The sequence below is a fragment of the Erpetoichthys calabaricus genome, chromosome 1 (genome assembly GCF_900747795.2).
Source record: "Erpetoichthys calabaricus chromosome 1, fErpCal1.3, whole genome shotgun sequence".
Classification (NCBI taxonomy): Eukaryota; Metazoa; Chordata; class Cladistia; order Polypteriformes; family Polypteridae; genus Erpetoichthys; species Erpetoichthys calabaricus.
This window is the reverse complement of record NC_041394.2, coordinates 52,561,465-52,587,777: the sequence shown is the minus strand read 5'-3', so window position 1 is coordinate 52,587,777 and position 26,313 is coordinate 52,561,465. Positions and strand designations below refer to the sequence as shown.

The 26,313-nt window shown below is 37.5% G+C and overlaps 1 protein-coding gene across 3 annotated transcripts in view; it reads right to left on the bottom strand.

Moving 5' to 3' along the window:
- The window catches only part of LOC114650026 (fibroblast growth factor receptor 1-like), a 107,761-nt gene that overhangs the window by 32,518 nt on the left and 48,930 nt on the right, over nt 1-26,313 (bottom strand). For 2 of the 3 annotated variants that reach the window (XM_051928295.1, XM_028799460.2), the window contains exons 3-5: nt 12,706-12,963; nt 8,617-8,706; nt 6,239-6,411 (exon numbers count right to left, since the gene is read on the bottom strand). In XM_051928295.1, the coding sequence (XP_051784255.1) occupies nt 6,239-6,411; nt 8,617-8,706; nt 12,706-12,963 (521 nt within the window). The remainder of the gene's footprint in view (nt 1-6,238; nt 6,412-8,616; nt 8,707-12,705; nt 12,964-26,313) is intronic. The other variant, XM_051928302.1, reaches the window with a different exon arrangement.

Genomic DNA, 26,313 nt, shown 5'->3' with positions numbered 1-26,313 from the left:
CTTCTGCTGTATGAAATATGTATATTCTGTGCTGTATCATTACCACTGTGAACCATTTTCTTTTGTAGTTTTTACTCGCATATTACTGTTGCTTCTGAAGTAATTCATCTACGTCCATTCAAGCAAGAGTAACAAAGCTAGTACCATTATATATTTTAGGAAGTTTGGTTTCCACTGGGTACCGAAGTGTGGCTCTTGTGACATCTCTGTTCATAATGCATGCGATTTTACTGCAAGCTGTTTGCAATAAATAGCCTGTTTCACGTGTCATTTTGCAAGGCAAAGCTGTGCTTCTAGCAATGCATAGAAATTGTAAATCACTATGATACCAAACAACTTTTACAGCGATTTTATATCGATTGTATTTAATTATTTAATTCGTGTAAACAAGTTGATTTATAATAAGGCTACGCCATGACAACTTTTAATAAATGTTATATGTAACTGCCCATCATTTCTGCTGTAAAGTTGGCACTCATCAGCGGCTTGATCTCGTCTTCCTTGCTAATGTGATTCTGACACAGACAGCGGTAAAACAAGCCAACAAAATACATAAGTTGAAACAGGTTATGACAGGCAGCATTATGAAATCTTTAAAAACTTTATATGGGTGGTAGAAACAGATTTATTAGTGCAGTGGTCGGAAAAAGAGACCAGGAACAACTGTCAGGTGGTAGTGATGTGATGCTGTGTTTGCTAAAAGCACACTGAACAGTCAGTTTTTTAATGTCATGTTCAGAAATTGTTTACAAGACCAAAAATGCCATGTTATTGAACGTACCTGGTATGTGATAATTTTGGAGTTGGTGCTGATTAGTGAGGAGGGAGCAGATTTGTGGAAAACTGAATTCACAGTAAAACACACTTTCACTTTGCAAAACGTTTTATCAACAAACAGCATTTCCTAGACTAGTAAAACTCAAGCTATTTTAATATATATTTTTGTCTTGTGTGCAGAAGCATAGCATCATTTATTTTGGTGTTGTGGGGGGATGCAGAAAGAGATCACATACAGCACCTACTAGCACTTCAGAGTCACCACTTCTCAGTAAAAATCCATTGGCTTGGGTGTCTGACTACCGGCAACCCTTTAGGAGGATTCTGCCCGAGTGGCACAAGCGAGAACCAGCGGCATGAATGTGCATAAGAAGAGAGGACACTGTGAAAAGCCGCACAGAAGGAGCTTAGTAAGATTAGAGCGGTGGAAACGGTAGCATTGGAGGGAGACGGAGGAAAGGGACAGCAGTTTTGCCTAGAGGACATCCCTTTGGGAGCAATCGTCTTTGTTTGCCTCCACAAAACAAATTTAAAAACACTATTTTAGTGAGTTTGATGTTTTGCAGTTAAAAAAAACAAAAAAACACATACATTATGAACTTTAGAGGATATTTTGCAAACTATATACAAAACAAAGCTTCACTGTTTCACTCATCACTAGTATGTACAGACATTTTATTAAGGACTAGAAATTTTCATTTACTTTGTCAACATAATGTAAAATTGAGTGCAAACTTTTTGCATTTTTTATATCAATCACTAAAATAGGAAAATTTCCCACCACCTGAAAACCGCTTGAGTGGGTGCTGCATCAAGTTTAATGACTAAACATCTTCATAGATTGCAAACATAAAACTGCTTCCTTATATACTGTACATATAAATGTCTTACACTAAAGCCTTCTAGATGTAAATTTTATCTTGTGATTGTAAAGATGCATTAAATTATGACAACACAATTTGAACTATTAAACAAAAGGTGGTAATTGCAAGCAATCCACCTATGCATCACACGTGGATACTAAGCTTACTTTTCTCACTGAAACTTGCTCATAAAAAACATCCACCAATTCTCATAGTGGGAGCAAGCCAGCCTCCTCCTCATTTACAAGCACAGCTAATAGATTATCACTCCATTTTCTGACTGATCACAGAGTAATCTGTCACTTGCATCCCTTTCCAGTTAACTTCCCAGGCCAAAAAATAAATCAGTAGATGCTGTAGGTGTTCTCTTACCAAAGGAACTTCAGGTTCTGAAGAGGACTCAAATCTATGTAATTTTAGTCTAGCATCTGAATCTGATCTGTATCAACTGAAAAATATATCCTGCATCTATTCATATGCTAACCTCATTTATTTCAGTGTCACTGTAAGCCAGAACCTAGCCTTCCAGCGCTGGGTGTAAGGGACATACCAATCCTGGACAGGGCACTCGGCCAACACGGGGTACCAGCTCAGCACAGGGTACACTCACAAAGCATGCCAACTCAGAGGAAAGCCAGTGGTCTCCAAGGTAAAATACATATAGACAGAAGGAGAATTTGCAATCACCAAACAGGCCAGGGCTGGGACCAGGATATGAAGCTTTGAGATAGTAGCTCTAACCATCACACTACAAATACACACTCACATTTAAATGGAAGCAATTGTACTATGTCTCTGCAATGTTGCCATCTAGTCAAATACAAATGTTTTATCACTGATGAGACATCACCAAACGCAACACTGTAGTGCTCCGATATAGTAAATCTGAATTTCCCCATGGGATTAATAGTTAATCTAATCTAACCTAAGAAGATACAGCTCACTATTTCAGTACCAAAATTTCAATAGCAGATAACCTCATATCAAGCAGTGACACTCAGTAATCAGTCAGCATGCAAAGAGATGTCTGTTAGGTGGATCAAGTCTGACAGCTGAAGGGCACAGATGGGATATCTAACTGCTAAGTAAGCTCAAACACAAAGCATTTCCAGGCATGACTTCTGCTGAATGACGTGTATATTCTGTGTTAAGTAAGCACGAGACACACAGGAGGGGAGAGAAGGGATTTCAAACCCAATCTTTAAACATCAGTGTTGCTATAAAATGACTGACTTTTTGCATCAATCCTCTATCACAAATATTTTTTACAGATTTGTTTCACTGATGGTTGTTATGTTAGCTTCATGTTACAAAACTTTTCAAAAGCCTGTATACCCTTATGGAGCAGTAGAATCTAAACAGAGCAGGAGGCACAAATAAAGGAGTCCTGTACCACTAGAGTAGGCCAGGTTCCAAATCGGTAGGATATCGATGAAGTACAGAGGAAGAAATCTTAAAGTGCATGCCCAGCTGAGCACATGAAGCAGTCTTTCTATAATTTTATCGTTTAAAAAAAAAAAAAGTGTGGTAAAAACAGTAATTAGTGTGAGGTTTACAGTTTCTGTTTCGTGTGAGGTGCTAATAGCTCTTCAGACGTTTTGTCAACATATGCGCGCCATCTCCAAATTCAGTGATGAGATTGGACCTGTGAGTTGTTAAAACTCTGCGCCACTAGCCAATTCACGTCTTTGTCTCACTAGCATAGAGAATCCAAGAAAATCCAGCAGAGTCATTTTCAAGTATACCAAAAAACCCCAAAGGCCAACCACATTCCATTATCAGCAGTGTGGTCTAACAGTGCTGTCTGGGCTCTAATCACAGCCTGGGGAATTTAGACTCTAGGATGTATTAGGCAATGCCATTCCTTCATTCCCTGCAATGCAAAAATATTTTTGTGTATTCCTAACTAAAAATAAAAATGCACTCTCTGCCCCAATCTGATCTGCCTGCCTCAAAAAAAAAAAAAAAAAAAAAAAAAACGAGCAAGTCCTGCTTGATCAACATCTACTGAAAGGCACTACACTTAAAGGCAATTCATTTATTCTTTTATATTCATGATTTTTATATAACCCCCTTTGTTTTAATTTTTCAATTATGAATATAACAGAGCCAAAGAGCAAAGCTACACCCAAGCAGCTCTGTCACCAAGCAACCCACTGGCAGAGTATTAAAAGGTGGCATCAGATTATCTGTCTCATGGCACCAAGCCTAACCCTGGCCAACATGTCACCCCGAGCAGGTCGGAACTACAGCTCTGTTTTTATATACTATGAAAGAAACACTTGCACTCCTGTAGGCATTTCTTTTGTTAAATAAGAATTGCTCCTTTGAGGCATTCAATTTCCTCTGTAACAATCCAGACGCGGATGTAAAAGCATGCCACTCCTGTTTCTCCTCTGCTGTTACTGAGGTCTGAATTTACAATAAAACTGAGCACAAAGAAGATAAAACCAGGACTAACTTGAATTAGATACCGGTATTAGGGAAAACATGCAGCAGCAAAAAAAAAAAAAACACAAGTTTGGCATTAAAACTGCAGGGGCAGAGAGCGAAACAACAGAGGTGGAAAACATTACTAAAATTTAAGAGTGATACCAGATAAAATTGACTAAAAAATGGAGAAAAAGTATAGGGAGGAGAAAGGGAAAACAGTTCTGACAAATTAAATCACTTGCATGTAGAAACATGGAGTCACAATGGTACTGGCAAATGCCCATCGGTGAAGTAGAACTAAGCACCTGCACCCGGGTACTTTACATGCTAGATGTGGAATGGTTGAAATGGAGGAAGCATTTCCAGCAGTATTTGAAACTCCTATCAATGCTTTTGTTGGAAACAATCTGCACCATTAAACATACTGGCAAGATGATTCTGCCCACATTTGTCAGACTTCCCAAGGGTCTATTATACTGCAAGGCACTTCATTAAAAACCCAATTTTGGACTGGTAAATACAGTAGTATTTCTGAAGATTCAAGGGGGCAATTTAATGGCCATTTCCCCTTTCTAAAAATTGTGAGAACTAAAATCCTATTCCATCAACATTACACCGATGCAAACACACCAAGTCAATTTGTCATTCTTTATCAAATTAGAATGCAAGCCTTGAGGAACTGGAAGGATATCTAAACAGAGTATGTGGAGAAAAATCCATTTGAATATATAGAAAGACCATGGACCACAGTAGGAATAAAAATCCAGTTTTTTTGGATTTCAAAGTGAACACAAAAAGCAAGCAATTGACCTTACCACTTCACTGGAAAGTAATACATATTAAAAGTGAGAGTAAGAGAATGGAGGAAATACAGTAAACTGCCATTCGCCACAATTAGTGGCATCAGTTTAAAACGCAGAAGAGAAAAGAAGTGAACATTAAATGTTGAACATGAATAAACTTCATGGATAGATCTATATAGAGGGGCCACCACAGTGCTAGTAGACATTGGTAGGAAACAAAGAATTACAGTTTCAGAAAAGATGAAATGACTAGTTAGCAGCGATTCCAGTTTTCTTTCTAACGTAAAAATGAGAAGAAAAATAGTCTGTAGAATTTAAGTTCACAGCTTTGCCTTAAATAAGTCAAAAACTGAGTGCACAATCAGGGCAGTCTGTTTACATGATCATCTAGTTGTCACATTATAAACATAATGTTGTTTACTGTGTATAAATAATTTTTCATGAGAAAGTCTCCGATTGCAGGAGTGCTAACAAAAATTGATGCAGCCAGCTGGGATCCTCCATTCAAGTAAGACTAAAATTCCCAACTTGTCCCGGAGATAACTTTTCCATTAATAAATGCACACAGTTACTCTGTTGTCAGTACACCACAATACTGCAATACCCCATTCAGCCAAACTTTCTCTGCTTTCAATATTTCTTAAATATCACCCATAAATCAAAACCTCCATGACTGTATTTCTTGCAGAACTTCGGCTTTGAGGATGTGTTTTCACAGAACTAAGTTTGTGCTACATTGTTAACTTTGGCATTAATATTATTAAACATGGTATTTTTTCCTTTCCATAAAACAAAGATAAGCAGCAGCACACTCATTCCATATACATAGTACCAATTTCAACTATGTGTTTCATCATATAAGAAGGCCACTTGAGAAACTTTGCCTGTTACAGCGACATCTTTCTTTGGATAGATTTTCAATGCTTTAAGATTGTGCTTTAGTGAGCAAACGGTAGCATTCTGTTGGGAAAGGGATAAATGACTTTGTCAACACAATAAGGTCGTTTGTTTGCCCAGTGATGATGATCTGACTGCTGGTTAGCATTCAGAAGCACACCAAGAGATAAAGATGCAAGGATAAATTACATCTGCAAAATTTTACAGAAACAAAACTTAATTTTTGCTTCCCCAGATGTGCCAATTTTTCTTATCAGGTTAACTGTAATAAATGCACATAGTTCCAATTTGGAAATTTTTCAAATGCAGTTTTTCTTAACAGCTCCAGGATAACTACAGTTAAAAATCCTATCAGTCCTCTGGTTCCATCAAGTATAAAAAACCCAAAAAGTGTTTGGAGAAACCACTATAATGATCAGACAGACTCAGATTCTCATAATGCAGTGCCATGCACATGACACCTACCTTATACCCGCCAATGCGATGATCCGGCTTGAACTCTTTCCCATTTTTGAGCCAGCGCAACGAAGGGGTAGGACTGCCAGTTGCCGGGCACCGAAACTTCACCGTCTTGGCAGCTGGCACAGCATGGAGCTTTTTTTCCAACTTTTCTGGTTGTGTCCATTTTGGAGGCACAGCTGGCACAGAGAGAAACAACCAACAATAATCACTGAACACACAGGCATCATTTAATATACACTTCCTGTAACCTGGTTTGGACTGAACATATGTCTGCTGGTTTGGTTTTTCCAACAGAGTTAGGAAAATGTACTTCATTTTAATTAAAAGCATATTTACATAGATTTTTCCTATGTATAATGTATAAAATATGCAAGCACACCTTTCATAATATAAAAAAAATCATTTACATTTTTATTTCTAAGTAACATGTGGCCATGCCAATTTCATTCTAATGTCCAGGTGCCTCTAGAAACCAAACTGCATCACAAAGCATATTTGGAAGTGGAACTGCTCAGACTTTTTAACGCTCTGGTATGGATGTCAGTCTTTACTGATCTGATTAATGGCAAACTGAACAAAGTTTTGTTAGACTGTAAGGTTTTTAACTAGTCTTGAGACAAACAGCAGTACAAACCTTATCGTCTTGCACTTGGGTTGTATTTTTCTAATTCACATTACATAAAGGCAGCAACCAATATAATCAATAGTAACAATAATAAGCAAAGCATTTCCACAAATGTATTTTAACAATTCCAAAATATTTCAAACACTTCACATAATTTCATCAAGCTATTTTTTTTAAAAGAAAATCTTTGATATATTATTTATTTATTTATATATATATATATATATATATATATATTTTTTTTTTTTTTAAAGGAACTGGGGATGGAGAATGTAGTCTTCCTTTCACTCTCTCAAATGGAAGACAGCAGTTGCCGTGATATCAAAACAGCTTGCTAAACAAATGACCACCCACCACAAGTATCATCAGTGCTCTTAGTCACATGTGTCCCTCTAGTGGAAGAGAACTACTAGAACTACAAACTGTTTTCAGAACTACAAAAAGAATATCTACTAGCATTATTCATGTCAATGAAGGGGACTATCAACTAAAACCTGAGATGCTCTTTACTTATTTAGAGGAAAGTCCCTAAATGATAAAAGAATTTGTTTTTCAGTAATTTCGAAGTCTAAATTCACAAAAAATGTTTGCATATATACTTGTTTCTTTAAAAAAAAAAAAAAGGTGGAAAATACTCCTGGTGGTCCTGGAGGGCCACAGTACCTGCAGGTTTTCATTCTAACCAATTTTTGCTGCTAATTAACTCCTTTTTCTTTCATTTTAATTGACTTATTTTGTATTATTTGTTCCCACGAACTTCTTAATCGTTCTTCTGAATTGCTTCATTTCTTTCCTTAAATGGCACCCAAAAAGAAATGAAACGTGAAGTGAGTGAGCCAACAGGAGACCAACTAAGTCAGGGCCTCAAACTCCAACCAGTTGCTTAATTAGGCATACAGTCTTGTTGTTAATTAAGCTCACTCTTTAATTCTATGGCTTGTTGCTGCTCTCTTTGTGCAATAGCAGACAATTTGCTCTGAAATTGTTGATTTTCTCTTTTCTAAGAGTACTGTTAAAATGTTTTGGGGATCTGAGCAGATCAGCATTCCTGAGACCTTCATCTTTCTTTATTTTCAGATATTGTATGATTATCACAGTTTGCTGGTCATGTTTTGGTTTATTTTATATCTCATTATTTCTTGGCTGCTAATTCAGGAAAAAGAAATATGGAGTCTGAGTCTTCAAGAGCAAGTCAATTAAAATTAATTCAAAAGAAGTTTATTAGCAGCAAAAACAGGTCACTAATTAAGAAATGGGTTACAATGACAACCTGCAGCCACTGCGGCCCTTCAGGACCGGAGTTTAAGACCACTGGTATATACCATGAATTTAATACTGTTGAGTAAAAAAGACTAATTAAAAATAACACCAAATAAAATAAATGCATTATATTACAAAATATAAAATTCTGTTATTAAAGAGGGAAAACAACTATTTCTATGCTGTCTTTATAATAACTATTAAAAGGAAGTACTGAACACAGGGACTCAACCTGACAAAAAGTTTAGTGTTTATGCACTAGTCTTGTGTGAGCTGCTCTGTCAATGGTTCCTGAAGCTACTAATCCCCAAATTAATCAATCGGTAATGTTATATTTAAGTATGGGTTGCATACACAATAAAGAAAACCACTACCACAAAGATACTACAAAACATAATTAATATGCAGAAGATAAAAACACAGAAGTCAGTTTACTATCAAGTGCAATTCACTTCGTTAAGCCAGTCTACCCAGTCTTATTCTTGCAAATACTTACGAATTTGTTTCTGACTGCTGGAAGTTTCTTCTTTCTCCTCAGATGATGATTCATCATCATCATCATCTTCCGAAGATGGAATGGCATCAGCTGTACAGAAAAAAGAAAACAGCATGTTCAGATCTAGCTGGCAATTAATGTTTATATAAGACAATCTGAACTCCCGCCAAGGAGGCTCGAGTCCAAGAACTGGCCTGAATAAGCAGCATCTAAAAATTCAACTCATTGTTGTATACCTTTTTTTTTTTTTTTTCATTTTTTTTTTTAAAATTACAGATCAAGAGGTAAATGAACGCAGTGGCAATATCCTATGCAAACACAAGTCAACAGATCTTATCTTATATTTAACACCTTTTTACATGAGCCACACTTTAAATGCAGGAGATTCCAGAGACAACTCCGAGTGTTTGTAGACAACAACTACTGCTGTTAACACAGTCAAATGGATTCAAACCACCAATGCTATTAATCACAGGAACTCTGAAGCTGTTTTACTGAAGCTCTATGTTAAGAGCATCTAAAAGACATCCAAATGGCATAGAAACTCTTTATACACATCATAATCAGCTCACATTCCCCAAGACATATCCTTAAAACAGTAGCTTTGAAAGTTCCACCACGCCTTCTTGGACTTTACATATTCAAGAAATTGTAGTGGAGATATTTTGGCATTGATGAAAAAACAAACTATAATGTCAATGTGAAAATAAAGATTTTACCTTAAAAAATAGCTTATTATCCTATACAGCAGTTTTTGAAAACATTTCAACCATGCATCTTTTACAAGAACTTTCCAGAGTTGACTCGTTTTTGCTCATTGTTATTTGCAAAATTGCCTAATCACCATCTAGTTGAATATCGACCCTTAATCAACAACAGCTTTTAACACGGTGATACAGCATGCATTGAATTGGACTTGCTTTGGTCATTCCTAAACATTTAACTTATTTGCTTTTAATCACTAGGAGTTTTGGGACAGTGCCCTAAAAATGGAGTCTTCTCCTACAAGTTTCTTCTGGGATTCAGCCACACTTTACTGAAATTGCTATATGTATAAGCCATCATCTTCATCAGTGAAGAGATGATGTTCCTTCCACATGGTGGGTAGCTATAGTATGTAGCACCAAGACCAAAGTCCTGAAATGGAATGGTCTTTCACTTCTACTTAGAATCTCTCACATGACTCAATTTGATGCAAGTGTTTTCTTTAAATAATTGCACTTGCCTAACAGCCTCTTTCCCTTCATGTTCTGATCTGTTAAGCACCTAAACAATTACTGCCCATTCTTTAAGAGGTTTTGCCACGTTTTTGTCTTGTGATCCTTCCCATTTCAATACAGAGTTCTGCAGGGCATCTTATTGTTTGCAGAGTCGTATTTTTTCTTATTTTTAATAATGGCCCTCACTATACTTTGTGGGAATTCAATAAGATATTTTACATAAGAAACACAAGAAATTTGGCAAACAAGAGGAAACCATTCAGTCCATCGGGCCCTTTTGTTTAGCTAATAACCAAGGCTGTCCTTATAGTCTCACAAACATGTAGAGATCCATCCTCATCTAGGAACATTCACTCTAACATTTTGATATTTAGGTAGCCATAAGGCTACAGTTGATAACAGAAGCAACCATTACTACCAGTCCCCTTTCCAAATAAAGGATTTTTTGTCATCCCTGTTTGAATATTAGAATACAAAGTTAATTTAAATGCTCTTCAATATTCACACTTTACATTGTCATACTACAACTAGACTCACAACAGCTCTCACTTTATTAGGAATATCTGCAGACTTTTTTCTATTTCTGTTATGAAAGAGCCCTGATGGATTAACTGTGCAAGACGTGTAAATAAAAAAAAAAATGCAATTTTCATTATTCTACAAGGAAATACAAGGTTAAGTCAACAGTGGGCCGCACACATTTCATTGTCTTCACGTTCAATTTTTTTTTTTTACCTCTACATTCCAATTGAGCAGTCATCAATATTAACTGGTGTCTCTAAACTGTTCTTTGGAGCTTCATTTTTACTGGAGCTATTTCTTTGTATTGCTTCTCCACCCATTGATGACCTTACAGGAGGGACCTTAATAATCAGGCTCAACGTGGCTTATTAGTTCTTAAAGTCCATACTTTCCACAAAGCTCAAGGCAAGCATGTCTGGGTAGTTTGGGTAGTGAATGCAGTTATTGAAGTTTGCTTGTGTTGTTCTATCATTGTGTGGAAAGATTTTTCAGGATGCTTCTGTCCCGCGTGATTCACCAATGATCTGGTGGAACTACCGTACAAAAGTTCATCATGACAGATTTTTTTTTTTTTTTTATTATATTCAACAAAAGTCTTGCTTTCCATGTCAATAAAACTTTCCAGATCTGACTTCTCTCTTTTGAGACCATATTTTCTCCACTGATTTCCCACAATGCAATATGCATATAACCTACCTAAGTACTGATTTTAATATTCAAACAGTGGCACCAAAAATGGTTATCCATTTATTCAACCACTCATGTTCTCCCATTTTCAACATTCATATTCTATTTAAAACCACTTTTTCACTCAATACAGATTAGTAGTAGGATACTGTTATTTTTGAAACTTCCACAGAAATCCTACTATACTATTTTACTCAATAAAAAAGAAGCTCCTACTGTGTACAATATATGCGAGCTAAAAAACATATGCCGAAGAACTCACTACAGCATTTTATTCTTGCAAATCCACAAATATGGAAACTGTGAAGGAGTGGGCCAGCATAATCAATTTTTAAAAGACTTAACTCCCAAATCTTGGATTCTAGCATTCTTTCTTAATACAGCTTTATTCTACTAGTGGAGTAAAAAAATTTTGTTGTAACATATCTTCTCATTTTGTTACTGAAAAATGTAGGTGCAAAAGGGCAGAAAACATAACTTGATGATTTATTATGGAGTCCATTAAGAAGAGTTGAAAAGAAAAAATGTTTGCCACACAGCCTAGAGAATGATTGTCTGGTAAATTATTGAAATAAGCCATCTTATGGCTACAACTGCTCTCTAATTAGATCAACATTTTGCTGGCCCTTTCTTTTTTATATAGTATTTCCAGAAGGAGAAGCAGACTGAATACAAAAGGCACAAGTAGGTAGAGTGTTCTACATTCATACTGTACAGATTCTGACTCATTTTATTCATTTTCTGTACACCGGGTGAATACTCTCTCATTTATCCACACATTTGCAAACGTATCATTAAAAAATGTGAATTTCCTTAAGAAATTTCATCATCTGTCCAGAAGTGAGGGACAAGGATTTTCTGGTAATGCAAGTCAGACATGCCAAAAAGGATATTTCTCAAATATATTATACAAGTCCAACATGGGAGTCCACTGTATTCACAACAAAACTTCATTGCCATTTAAAAGACAACAGCTCCAGGACTTTCACTCAACTTGTTTTCTCTTTATCTATGCACTTCTTTAGACTTTAATTCTTATTTACCTTATATACCAGGTATGTCATTTTCTTGCTAAGAAAGTAAACCTCATCAGGAACTCCCTTCATCTCCAGAGGTCTCTTACACATACTGTTCACAACACAAATGAAGATTGCAGATCCAAGAACCTGATTTTTCTATCACTCTCTGTACGTCTATACATTTTCATAAGCAAGCATGCATGGTTACATTCACCTATTATACAGGTAGGGTAAAAAAAAATCAGATGCACCATTTGGGTTTCCTCACACTCTTAAAAGTAGGCATCTTCTTCCAAGAGATGCCTGAATGCCGAAAGCAAGGGTCATCACATTTGCTTGATTGTCTGCAAACCCTACTGAAGAAACATTTTATCAAGACCTTTCCAGAATGCCTAGAAAGGGTTTAGTTCAAGAGTCACCAACCTGCCATTAAGGGGCATTCCAGCTAGACAAATGAATTCAACAAGCAGCCAACTTCTACCAGGTCCACACTAAAGCACATTTAAAATTGTAATGGATGACTAGCTTCTCTGATTCAAAAAGAAAGAAAGGTTGCCCTTTCTCAGATTTCCTACACATCTTCATTTTCAGACACTAACATTTCTGTGACCCTCAACATTCTACACGGAATTGCCACATACCTGAGACATTAACTGAGAAATAGGTGGTTTCACTGCCAGATGGGCCGATGGCTTCACAGGCGTACAGGCCCGAGTCACTTTGAAAGGCTTCCTGGATCTCCAGCACTTCTTCTTTAAAGCGGGTACGTTGTCCATCACTCAGGGCTTTAAGGTCTTTGGTCCAGTTGATGCTTTGAACATCTTCACGTAGATTACAGCGCAGCTCTACACGTTCTCCTGGTCGCACCACATAGGCATCCATTCGCGCACCGGGTGGGACTAGAGGGCAGAGATTTAAATAAAGAAGAAAAAAGTCACATGCATTAAGGGGGTCTAAAGGTCACGACTAAGATCAAGAGCTAATCAATATCTTCTTAAGACCACATTAACCAAAGTATCATTCCTATACAGAATGCAACACAGCAGAGCAAAATCAACAAAAGAATGATTATCAAGCAAATGGTGATGACGCCAAAATGCCAACCCACATCCAACTCAGTTTGAGCACTAAAGTGGCCACTGTACAAATGCAGTAGAATACCCAAAGTTAGGAGACATGCTCACCTAATGATATCATGAAGCAAGAACATTTTTTGGAACATGTGCTTCTCACTATCTCTTCAGTAGCACTAATAGAAGGTGCCCAGAACATACTGTAGTTTCCAGTAGATCTCATCCAATCGTAATAGTGTGGCATCCAAAATCCACAATAACTGAATTATTCTCCCGTAGTAGTAGCTGTAGTAGTAAAATGCTTATTGGCACTGAATGAACTTGGATCCACTTGCCTCGACTAAAATAAATCCAAGGCTTTATGCAGTGAGATGTCATTCAAAAACAGGAGCCGCAGAATGAAAATCTGAGCATCCTTCTATCTCTTGTGTTGAAAAGGAATTGACAGATCAAACCTCTTCTTGGCTTGGAGGAGAGTAAGTACATGGTATAGAGTTTGAAATTTGGAGGATACATCTGAATCCATTAAACCCACCAGGAAACAGATCCACTACAATTTTCCACTGGTGTTCTCCATGGAAACTCTGCTTCATCCAGAAACATAAAACTTCTTTGATGCACAGCACTTTGCTCAAGCAACTTCAGAGACAAGGCTGATGTAGAAAAGTTAAATTTAGTGGGACTTTGCATGCAAACTAAAATTGCTATGTTTTTGCCACTCAGGAATTGCGAGCAGATGTCTCTCTCTCTCTAATTTGTATTGTAGACCAAAGAGAAAAGCCGAGTAATAAAGAGCCAGCTAAATTTAACAAAATAGATGACTTTTCCATTTTGAGAGATAAGTAAATTCACTAAAAATAAAACAATCAGTGTTATTCTACCAATAAACTGGTCCCACTTCCATCCTCACTTCAGTTCAGTCCTGGTGACCATGAAGATAACTCCGCTGGGATAATCAGTCTCTCCCTTCTTCCTTTCACATACAATTTTACCTTGCAAGGTTCACTCCAACCACAAGCTTCCTTTCTTCTGGACTCACTTCAAGTGAACAAACCACTTCATTTCAATATCAACTGTCCAACAAGAGCACAGATGGGTAAGACTGGCAACATATGATCTCATCTTCCAAGAGTCTCGATTAGTCTGCTGCCTAAAATACTTACTTTTAAAGAACACTCAATTCAATACAGTGAAACATTGGAATGAATTTCACACAAAATACTTTACCTGACATGGCCAAATGCCAAGATACCACGTGAAATAAAATCTAGATGCTATGGCTCATACTACATGAAACTGAAACACTGTGAAGGCCTGGAGGACACAAGGAAGTAGACTGAAAGTTCCTCAAACAAAAACTCCAAAATTTCATTAAGCCAACAAACCACTTGAGTTTACATTCTTAGTGGGGCACCCTCAGGAGAAGGGAAAAGCAATTCTATTCCACAAAACAGAGAAAGAGCATTGTCCAACTGTCAAGTGGAAAGAACAAAATTGCTAATTATTAAATAAAAAACAATGAAAAGGCACTAGACACAAATGCTTATATTTGTTTTTTTATTTAAATCTCTTGCAACATATAAATCTGATCTCTTTCTTGAAAAGACGCTTAATGTGTTTTTTTTTTTTTATTTCATATTAAGAAAGAACTCATCTAATATTGCAGAACAAAAATGTCATCTTATGGAAAGACCTTTGACATAAGAATTCATGTGGGGAGGACAGAGATGACCAGAAGGCCAAAGGCTACTGCTCTTCACTTGACAGGCTTGTCAGTTTCACAAAGAGAGCAGTTCTGAGAGGCGCCACATAATGGGAGGGGGGTGGGGTAGGGAGAGAGAATTTCCACTTTTTGTTGTGGGGCAAATAAATGATTCCCCTTTGCAATTGTAAAATAAAAGTTAAAAAAATATATATTAGTAAATTATAAAAGCGATCAATAAGAATAATTAATGATCTGTAATGGAGGATGAGAAAATCCCATCCTAATTTGAATTAACAGTTTCTATCCCGTTGATATCTGATAAATTGCATCTTGTAGATACAGAAAGGCACAGGCTGGATACCAAGTTAATTTATTTTTAATTCATTTGTACAAATCCACTCTGTGTCAGAGTTTTTAGTGACAGATGCCTCACGGTTACAGAAACTAGAGTCTCCACATACCTTTCATATGCTAAAGCAGTGGCGTCAAACTCATATCCTGGAGGGCCACAGTGGCTGCAGGTTTTCATTCAAGTCACTTAACTAATTAGTACGCAATTATTGGTGCTAAAGAAACAGGTTTCCTTTGCATTATTTATTTATTTTTAAGATTCAGGTAGTTTTTTTCTTTAACTAGTAGCCAAACATGAATGAGATGCAAAGCTAGTTAACCAGTTCTCTCTGTGGTTTGAAACTCAGGTCCCGAAAGGCCAGTTTTTTAGACCAACATTTAAATTTTGTGGCATGTTAGTTCACTCATTCTGCCACAACAGACTTATCCAAAACTTAATTTTCTTTTTACCGAGATCACCATTAACATGTTTCTTGGACCAGACCAGATTTTCTCAGATCTCCACTTTCTTTTCAAATATCTTATAGAAACAGATCATGAATGATGGAAACACTGACTCTAATGGGATTGAGTTAGCTGGTCATCAGTTGGATTTGCTCTTATTATTGCTTGGATGCAGTTTTGTTTTTTTCTTTAACCAACTGAGGGTATTGAATCCAAAAAAGGAAGTCAATTAACATTAAGACAAAAGAATCAAGTTCTGATAACTGCAATAACTGGTTACTAATTACGAAAGTGACTTCAACAACCACTGCAGCCCTCCAGGACCCAATTTTAACAGCCCCATCCTAAAGACATGCACAATTACTTGCAAATCTGACTTGTTCTGGGATGAGTTAGTGTGTGTCCTATAGCAGACACTGTAAAGAAGGCTGCCGAATGAATAAAGTGGGTCCACTGAATGGACAAAATGAATGTAGAACAGTTTATGCACATTTCCTTTCACAACTGTCAAGCATTAATTAAATGAACTGGAGAAAACGTAGCTTAATTTTATTACTGACATACAAATAGAAAACACGTATTTCCACCTACACAACACTGAACAGAAAACAAGGAAAATGTATTGTTTTGGGTTTATGCCAGTAATCTGTTACTTTTTTCATTTTCCTTGCTGAATTTCTGTTGCATGCATTCATATCCCAACACTGCCACCATTTTCCACATTCAAATTTGCCAAATAAAAGTGCCTCTTTGATTTTGTTTTCAAGAACTTTTTTAAAACTGAATTCTTTCAACTTTTTAAATTAAAAAAAAAAAAAAAAAAAAAAAAATTTTCACTCATTTCTTTTAGCAAATAATTCAACACACATTTATAAAAGCCTTCTGGTATTCTTCAGCTTATTAATTATAGAAGGAAATAACTGCCATAATGATGTCTTCCTGTATACGGTCACAAAAATAAATGTATGGAGACCGCAAAAATGTAGGACTGTGGTATTGTTTCCATATTTCTTTCTTGGTTCAGATTTCTTTGAAGGTAAGCGGACAGGAAAGGCAGTTGCTTTGCATCTGCTGTCACCACCTCTGCTCAGAAATAGAATGAAAGTCTAATGCAGGCAACATTTTTGAAAGAAAATCTGTATGTTTGTTGCCCTGTTACTTTTAACTGGATATTGGGATGGAGTGCTGGCAAACAGCTAAATTAAACAAAAAAAAATAGAGAGGCGTTGAACGTAAAGACTGTACAGCTTGGATGCATTAGGAGTTGAGAATGTAACAGACAGCAAAACACAAGAAAACCACCACCCTGAAAAGGAACGGTTAACAAATTAACCTTAAGACCCAGCCATTCAATGCCACTTCCAGGTTTTTCAGTTTAGTGGGGGACAATGGGGGTGGGGGGCATTTGTGACAGCTCCATTGAATTTAAATAAAAAGAAAAAGAAGGGGTGAGGACTAAAAGCACCCAGCCCTGGCCCAAATGCTCTGGCACTTTTCTTATGCAGAATTGAAAACAGCAAGCTTACATTTAGAGCTGTAACCTAGTGCTCCAAAACCTTCTCCCCCACCAACTAAACTGCCAGACAGACGTCCCAACAAAGACCTCCAAAAAACAATAAAGCAGCAGAGAGGCTTGTACCAGCAGGTTTCAGCGCCAGTTACCATGGAGACGGTATTTGGGCCTACTGAAGGTATTTCCTGAAGCACACATGCCTGGCAGGCCCTCTAATCCCAACAGGAAGGGGTTTTATTTTGGGGTGGGGGGGTGTTTGGGATTTGAAGGGGTGATAAGGAAAAAAAAAGGGGGGGCACTTTCTCCACCAAAGAGGGAAAAAAAAGCAAAACACAAAGGGAAAAAAAATGTCTGCTCCCCCTACTCCTCCAGAAGTAAACTTGTTCTTTTCAACTGCAGCCTGAACTTTCATCTGATTTAATAACCTACCCCAATTTTCCAGCATGTCTTTCCATACAAAAGCATTTTAATAAGTTTTGCGGGCTGTGAGCCATTGCGTCAAATAATAAAACTTCTGCGGTTAAAAAGCTAATCTTCAAAAGAAACCATTTTAAGAAATTTCAGGGCAATATGACTAATTCTTTGAAGGGGGGGAACAAAAAAAAAAAAAAGCCTCTGACAAAACTGCATCCAATCACATTTACTGACATTTTCTTGGACTTTAAATGTTCTTAAGCGTGACTGTCCCGGACTCTGTATGATAAAATAATAACAGTTATTTGCTAGATTAAATTTCAGGGAGGAATACCTCAAGAATGCCTCATTCCTGACTTCCTATGCTGAAGGAAAAATTTAGGATGGTGAGGGGAACCCCAACAATTAGAATCACAAACAAAATCAGAGGTGCAAGCCATCAGTATCTATCCATCATATGAGCCGGCGTACTCAACGATGACCACTTTGAGTGTGCATACCACCTACTACAGCCCAGCGGTCAGTTTCCGACTACTTATCATGAACACTTGTCATTCTGTATTCATTAGAAAAGTCTCCAATTAAATTAAAAACTGATCCAAAGTAAATATACACGTCAATCACAATAATGTTTACTTTATATAATGGCATTAACTCAGGTTTGAGAAAGTTATGTTAATAGTATGCACCATCCACACCACCTTTACAAACCAAAAATGCAACAATGACAGCGGTAAGCATAAGCCATTAGCTTTAAATGGAACCTTCAATAAGGAAATACTACAAAAAAAAAAAAATCAAACTCTTGGCTGGTATCAGTAAAATGAATGTCTGGAGAATGCCTTTACTGTAAAACAAAATAATCTTTCAACAGAAAGTTACTGAGTGGAACAGGATGCATGCCATGTTCATGCTAGCCTGATACACCTTACATGTTAATCTCCTGGTGTAGCAGAACAATCTACTTTCCTCTGTATGTTTACAGGGGTTAGAGCCAACCATGGCAAGAAAGAATATGCAGGACATGCTCAAACACATGTGCACTCATACAGTGCCATTCCCAACCTGACATTTAACCTAGATCATGCCTCATTGTGAAGAAAAAAATATTACCTCGGGAAAATCCTCATGAACACAGTAGAATATGTCAACGCCATATAAAGTGTCACTGAACAGTGAACTGAACATGTCCATCAAGCAGTGCTTGCCTCGAAAACATCCCTTAATCAATCAGTAACGCTTTATATTGCAACATTAGCAGCAGCAGATAATTACTCACTTATAGCCCAATATTCTGAAACCTACTTAATCCAATTCAGACATCTGAGGGCGATAACCTATCCTGGTAGCACTGTCTACAAGGAAGGAAATGGTACAAACATACACACATTTTATAGACATACACTTGATGGTATGGCGGGCAGAAGTTAGCACCCTACCACCTTTTGGCTCCAATGTCCTTGATTTGAATCCCTGTGTTTGTGCTGATTTTATATATTTTTCCAGTCTCTCCATGTGGTATTTTGTACAGGTACTCCAGTTTTATTCTTTCATGCTAAAGACATTTATCTCAAGTAATTACCAAAGATAAATTGGCATTGGAATATGCAGGATTCTGCGATTTTTCTCACTTTGCACATAATGCTGCCAGGATAGGTTCTGGCTCATCACATTCATGAACAGGATTATTTAAGTTTCACAATGGTATATACATACAGTCATGGCCGAAATTATCGGCACCCCTGGAATTTTCCCAGAAAATGCACCATTTCTCCCAGAAATGTGTTGCAATTACAAATTTTTGGTATACACGTTTATTTCCTTTATGTGCATTGGAACAACACAAAAAAACAGAAAAAAAGCCAAATCTGACATCATGTCGCACAGAACTCCAAAAATGGGCCGGACAAAATTATTGGCATCCTCTACTTAATATTTGGTTGCACGCCCTTTAATTGAAATCAAGCGCTTCCTATAACCATCGACAAGCTTGTTACACCTCTCAACTGGAATTTCCGACCACTCTTCTTTTGAAAACTGCTCAATGTCTCTCGGATTTGAAGGGCGCCTTCTCCCAACAGCAATTTTGAGATCTCTCCATAAGTTTTCAATTGGATTTAGAATCCGGACTCATTGCTGGCCACTTCAGAACTCTCTAGCGATTTGTCTTCATCCATTTCTGGGTGCTTTTAGAGGTATGTTTAGGATCATTGTCCTGCTGGAACACCCATGACCTCTGACGCAGACCCAGCTTTCTGACACTGGGCCCTATATTGCGCCCCAATATCTTTTGGTAGTCTTCAGATTTCATTATGCCTTGTACACAGTCAAGGCATCCAGTGCCAGAGGCAGCATAACATCCCCAAAACATCTTAGAACCTCCACCATGTTTGACTGTAGGTACTGTGTTCTTTTCTTCATAGGCCTCATTCCATTTTCTATAAACAGTAGAATGATGAGCTTTACCAAAAAGCTCTACCTTGGTCTCATCTGTCCACAAGACATTCGCCCAGAAGGATTTTGGCTTTCTCAAGTACATTTTGACAAACTGCAGTCTGGCTTTTTTATGTTTCTGTGTCAGCAGTGGGGTCCTCCTGGCTCTCCTGCTATAGCGTTTCATTTCGTTCAGATGTCGACGGATAGTTCGAGCTGACACTGTTGCACCCTGAGTCTGCAGAACAGCTTGAATATGTTTTGAAGTTGATTGGGGCTGTTTATCCACCATTATCCACCTTCGTTGCAATCTTTATCAATTTTTCTCTTCTGTCCACGTCCAGGGAGATTAGCTACAGTGCCATGAACTTCTTGAGTATGTTGCGCACAGTGGACAAAGGAACATGAAGATCTCTGGAGATGGACTTGTAGCCTTGAGATTGTTGATATTTTTCCACAATTTTTGTTCTCAAGTTCTCAGACAATTCTCTGCTCTTCTTTCTGTTCTCCATGCTTAGTGTGGCACACTCAGACACACAACAGAAAGGTTGAGTCAACTTTTCTCCATTTTAACTGGCTTCAGGTGTGATTGCTATATTGCCAGCACCTGTTTCTTGCTATAGGTGAGTTCAAACAAGCATCATATGCTTGAAATAAAACAATTTACCCACAATTTTGAAAACGTGCCAATAATTTTGTCCGGCCCATTTTTGGAGTTCTGTGCGACATGATGTCAGATTTGGCTTTTTTTCTGTTTTTTTGTGTTGTTCCAATGCACAGAAAGGAAATAAACATGTGTATACCAAAACATTTGTAATTGCAACAATGTTCTGGGAGAAATGGTGCATTTTCTGGGAAAATTCCAGGGGTGCCGATAATTTCAGCCATGACTGTACATACACACATAAATCACACATTTTACATAGCCATATACAATTACATTTGGCCATGTTATAACAGTTTACATTTTTATAAATATAAAAAAAAAAAAAATCAATTGGAGCACAAATTTATAATTGTAGCTGGGAACATAGCTAGCAACCTAGGGATCCGACGTCCAGTGTCTTGGCCACTATACCACCATACCTTATTAATTTGCCCGCATACATCTACAAACACAGATAAGACATTGACTAATGAACTAGAACATCTCACAGCTCTTGATTGTAGATCACAGAAAACAAATCTCTCTTCAAACCCAAACTACTTTCCAAACAATGCTTAATTATATCACAATAGTGCTAAGATCATGCCAAGGGAAAAATGTAAGAAAGCAACAAGTATCACATTTAAGAAACTGAAGAAAACCAACATCAAAGCCTTGTTAAAACTTCTGACCTGTAGTCACTGATCTTGCCACATATAAAGGCCAAGTCTGTAGGCTTTTTCTATGGATAATTCAGCTTTCCTCCAACATCCAAAAGTTGTGCTACTGCCTGTCTGGAGATTGGTTTCTACCTTATGCCAGATGTTTCCAGAATGGGTTAAGGTCCCATGTGAACCTAAACTTGAACTTTTCAAACTTTGAGAGATAAATAATTTCAAGGCCACCCATTTAATTGTGTAGTTAGTGCTATATTAGTACAGTTCACATGTCTGTTTATTCTTCTGCCATAAAAAATATCAAAACAGCATGGTAAATCATTCAAGTGACTGGTGCAATTACATAATAAAACTGTTATAATAAAACTGTTAGTCTTACCTTCACAATGGCAGGCTTTCATCCGATCTGACTTAAAGCAATTTTTTTAATTCATATCTATTATACTCATACGGCATTTTTTATGGGCTCAGAGTGCTATCACAAATTGTATTTTCCAACTACGATGTGAAGAATAAAGCCTTTCAGCATTTAAATGCATAGACATACATATCAAAGTAGACCACATGTAAATAATCTGCGATTAAAATGTAAACAAAATAAAATTCCCTAACCATAAGAAATGAGATACTTTCACCCGGTACCAGCAGATGTTGCTGTATCAATCTCTACACTGCTAAATTCATGCAGGTACCGGCTTGCAGAACGGACATACCGACTTTTTTTTTATGATTTGCTAATTGCTGAACTTGGACATCAGCCCAAACAATACACATGACTACCAGTAGCAGAATAATAAAGATAATGCATATGCGTGCTGCAGCTATAGCACTGAAAGATGCAGTCCCTGCTTTCAAAAGACACCTCCAGGTATTTAGAAACAGTCAAACAGACAGCATCAAGAGTCTAAAAAGTGGGGAGGCCGAGATGGACTCAACAGCATCTTTCTAAAGTTACTTCTTTCTGGCTTGTCTGGAATACAATAATGTAAAGAGCACTGTGCAAGACCAGGCCTGTATGCATAGTGGTGAACCAAGTCACAAGATGAACGCAAGTCAGCAAACTTGACTCAGCCATTGTCGACATGCATACACATTCTTGTCGCCTTTTATGCTAAGCAGTGTTTCCCACATCAATACAAATATAATTTATTGTATAAGCAATTAAACATTTCACAAGTGGGTATTGGGCTTTGGCTCGGTTTGAAATGCAGACATACCATTAACTTGGGGTTGTGGGTTATGATGACCAAGTATGTGTTAGTTTATTATAATGAACTCGTTTTATTTTATTAAGTTATTTCAGAATCTGTACGGTGAAAAGTCTGCGTATTGGTGCTGCTGTCATAGAGCTCTCCATTATGAGGGGTTTTTTTTTTTTTTTTTAAAAAAAAAAAAAAGGTTTATTGTCAACTATTTGAAGGAGACGCGCAAGTAAATTAATTATATTATGTACACAACAGTAAATTTGACTTTATTTTCCCCCTCTTATAATTTATCATATATTAAATGATACCACATTGGAGTGGACCAGTCAGTTGAAAGGAAAATACAGTTACATAAAGATGTAGTGGGGAACACTCAAAAGCTGACTCTGCATGTACAGTGCAGCACTCTTATCACAACAGCCATGAGTCTGGGCAAAACTGACGCACTACTTTTACTATTTTCACCTGATAGGGTAAATAAAACCCATCAGCCTTCTGTGCCCCCTTTTATGCTCTTTGTATTCATGACACTTATTACCGACGATATCTCAAAGTGTGCAATAGCCAGTAATGAGTATATATCAGTCCACAGAACACTTGGAATTCACACAAGTGCCAAGTATTAAAGTGTTGATTTTCAGAACAATGATGGGCCAGAAGGGAACCGGTATAATGGCAGTGGAAACCTTCGAGCTGTTCAAGAGCTAGAATGTAACCAATGAATCTCTCTTGTATTTAAGAATTTTAATGCATGGAAAAGCTTTTCCAATCCTAGGGGCACCCGTCACAGAAAAGGTCAATGCCCACAATAATAATAAAAAAAACCACACATAATCAGCACGACGTTACAGCTTCCTTCCCGCAGTATCATTGCAAACAACCTAAGTCTATTTGAACAAAAACAATAGCCATTCATCCATCCTAAAACCTGATGTATGCATAAAGATAACAGGATTAGAAAGTAGCTCCTTCACCAACACTGCTGGACCTTTCAGGAACCTGGAGGCATGATACAGGATCACTGAAGGTGCAGCCTGGAAAAGGTACTGAGGGAAATACATTTTCTTCAGATTGAACAAGTGTAATTTTATAGTAGCTTTACTGGTAGTATGACTTATGTGATTGAGACAGTTTTGCCACAAGGAGGACTTCTAGATAAAATGCAGTAGGTGATGGATTGACCTCCTCTGCACTCTTGTATAACAAATGCTCAACTTTTTGCACCATTCTCCTTTATATGTTTCCTCTTCTAGGCCTAGGTGTTAGGCTTTGGCAGTCATAAACCCTAACTCATTTAGAACAGACAGGTGGTCTGTCAACTGTATCAAGTAATGCGCCATTCTGTCATTATTTAACTTGGCACAACAAAATGTGTATTGAATTAGCCAACTGTTGTTACTCATAACAGATGCTGATTTAAAACTACGCAGAAGATAAATGATCAGACAAGCAATAGAAAAACTAAACCGGTACATGAAGTCTGGATTTAAACCCTCTGTATACGTTTTCGCAATTCATCACGTCTCCACACGCAACATGAGATTGGTATGCCACTACAACTGCATTGAAGAATTCTAGATGCTTCTTTTGATTTTCTTTTAGGAGGGAGCCAGTAGTGCATTAGCACATTCTCACCCTGAAAGGGATCAGGATAAACAAGAATATCAGCCCAGCACAAGACAGACAAGAAAAATAAAGGACTTCTTCAGGTCAGGTGTTCCCAAGAGAACATAAAATAGGATTAGGACAGTGGTGTCCAGCTCCAATCCTGGACAGCTGCAGTGGCTGTGGGTTTTCATTTTAACCATTTTCTTAATTAGTGACCTGTTCTTTTAACTTGCTTCAGTTCATTTTAATTGACTTGCTATTTGAGATTAAGACCCCTCAATTGTTTCTTTTATTCCTTAATTATAAGACAAACAATAATGAAACAAAACAATCCAACACACGAAGAGCTAACCTGTGTCTCGCATACAATATCAGAAAAGAACGAAACGTGAAGGTCTCAGGAAAGTGCATCTGCTTACGTCCACAAAACATTCTGATGGTGCTTTCTGCTGTGGTCGAATGAGGCCAACAACAAGCCATGGAATTAAATAGCAAGCTAAATTAACAACAAGAGCCATTTTTTAGTTAAAATGGTTGGAATAAAAATCGGATGGAGTTTGTGGTCCTCGACTTAACTGGTCATCCTTTGGTTCACTTCACTTCTCATTTTTATTTGGTTGTCATTTAAGGAAAAAAGAAGCAATTCAGAAGATTGTTAAATAACAAAGGCAATTAAAATGAAGGGAAAAGAATTTAATCAACAGCAGAAAATGGTTACTGAATAAGAAGGTGGCAGAAAAGAAAACCTGCAGCCACTGCAGCCCTCCAGAGTTGGAGTTGGACATCCCTGGATTAGGAGCATTAGAGGGGCAAATCACCCGAGACTCATAAAGGGCAAGGAACTCTATTGACACACTGCTGCTCCAGTCATTATATGAATATAACAGAAACAAAATACTTACCCAGTTTGTGAACAGGGCACTTATTCTGTAGATTATAAGTGGACCCCAAAGATCAGCACTTTACTATATTAAAGACACTAACTGTATTAAGTAAATGACTCGGATAACTGAAACACTTCAAACAACTTCAAGTGCTGTGAAGGACACAAAGGTTCTCCTGCATTCCTGTAATAAACCTAAACCCCAGTAGTCTTGTCTCCATGTGTGGAATGCCCCAGAGTGATTACAAAATGTATGTATATACTGAAAGATGTTCCTCTGGTTGTTTCAACATTGCTTTGTGCTGCACTTATTTTTTCATAGTATATTTGGAATTATTGTGGAAGTTTACTTGATAAGTATAAAACAGAATAATACAATTCAGGAAGATTTGCAAAGGTGTCATTGATTAAAAATTGCATTTTCTTAATTATCTTTAACTAGTTAAAGCAATTCCAAGACTTTATGAACTTGCTCAAAAGGTTCTAGTCTCAAGAGTATAAACATTGAAAAGCAAAATGGATTCACGGCAGAAAATGGTGATTCAGAATGTATAAAAGAAAAAGTGAAAACAAAAAAAATAACATCCTCAAACCTGTGTAATCCAATCAGTTACCTGAAAGAGGAAAAAAAAAGTTCACCTACAGAACTCAGACAGTCCAACTGCTATGTACTACTATGTAATTTATTTTCAACAAGTTTCAGATCACCTACGTGGTTGATACACCGTGCACACACATTACAGGCACAAAAGGACACTGGAGAAGTTTTAGTCTTACACCTTCAGAGAAGCAGACGACACCTGGAAACTCTGCACCTCAGCCCCTGCAGGCATTGAGGTAAGGTCGCTCGGCTCACATCCAGCATGCAGGTCTGATGACAGGTAGGAATGCACAAAACCAGTGCTCTTGCCAGAAACCTGTCAGCGGCCCCCATGAAAGAACGCACCACAGGGAAGCCCAAGCAGAGGGCCTAGCCGGATGCACAGGCCACTGCCTTAAAGCCACCACATACTAGTCAGCACTCATGTGCTTGCCCAAGAATGAAAGGGGAAAAAAAAAAATAGAGGCCACTGCATATTCTAGCAATCCAAGAAGATCCAATTTTAAACTTGTACAACCAACTTAAATGGACTGAGCTGTCGAAAAGCAGTCTCTCATTAGGTCAACTGGACATGGGTGAGCCATAAACCTGCACACTCATCCATCCATCCATTATCCAACCCGCTGAATCCAAACACAGGGTCACGGGGGTCTGCTGGAGCCAATCCCAGCCAACACAGGGCACAAGGCAGGATAC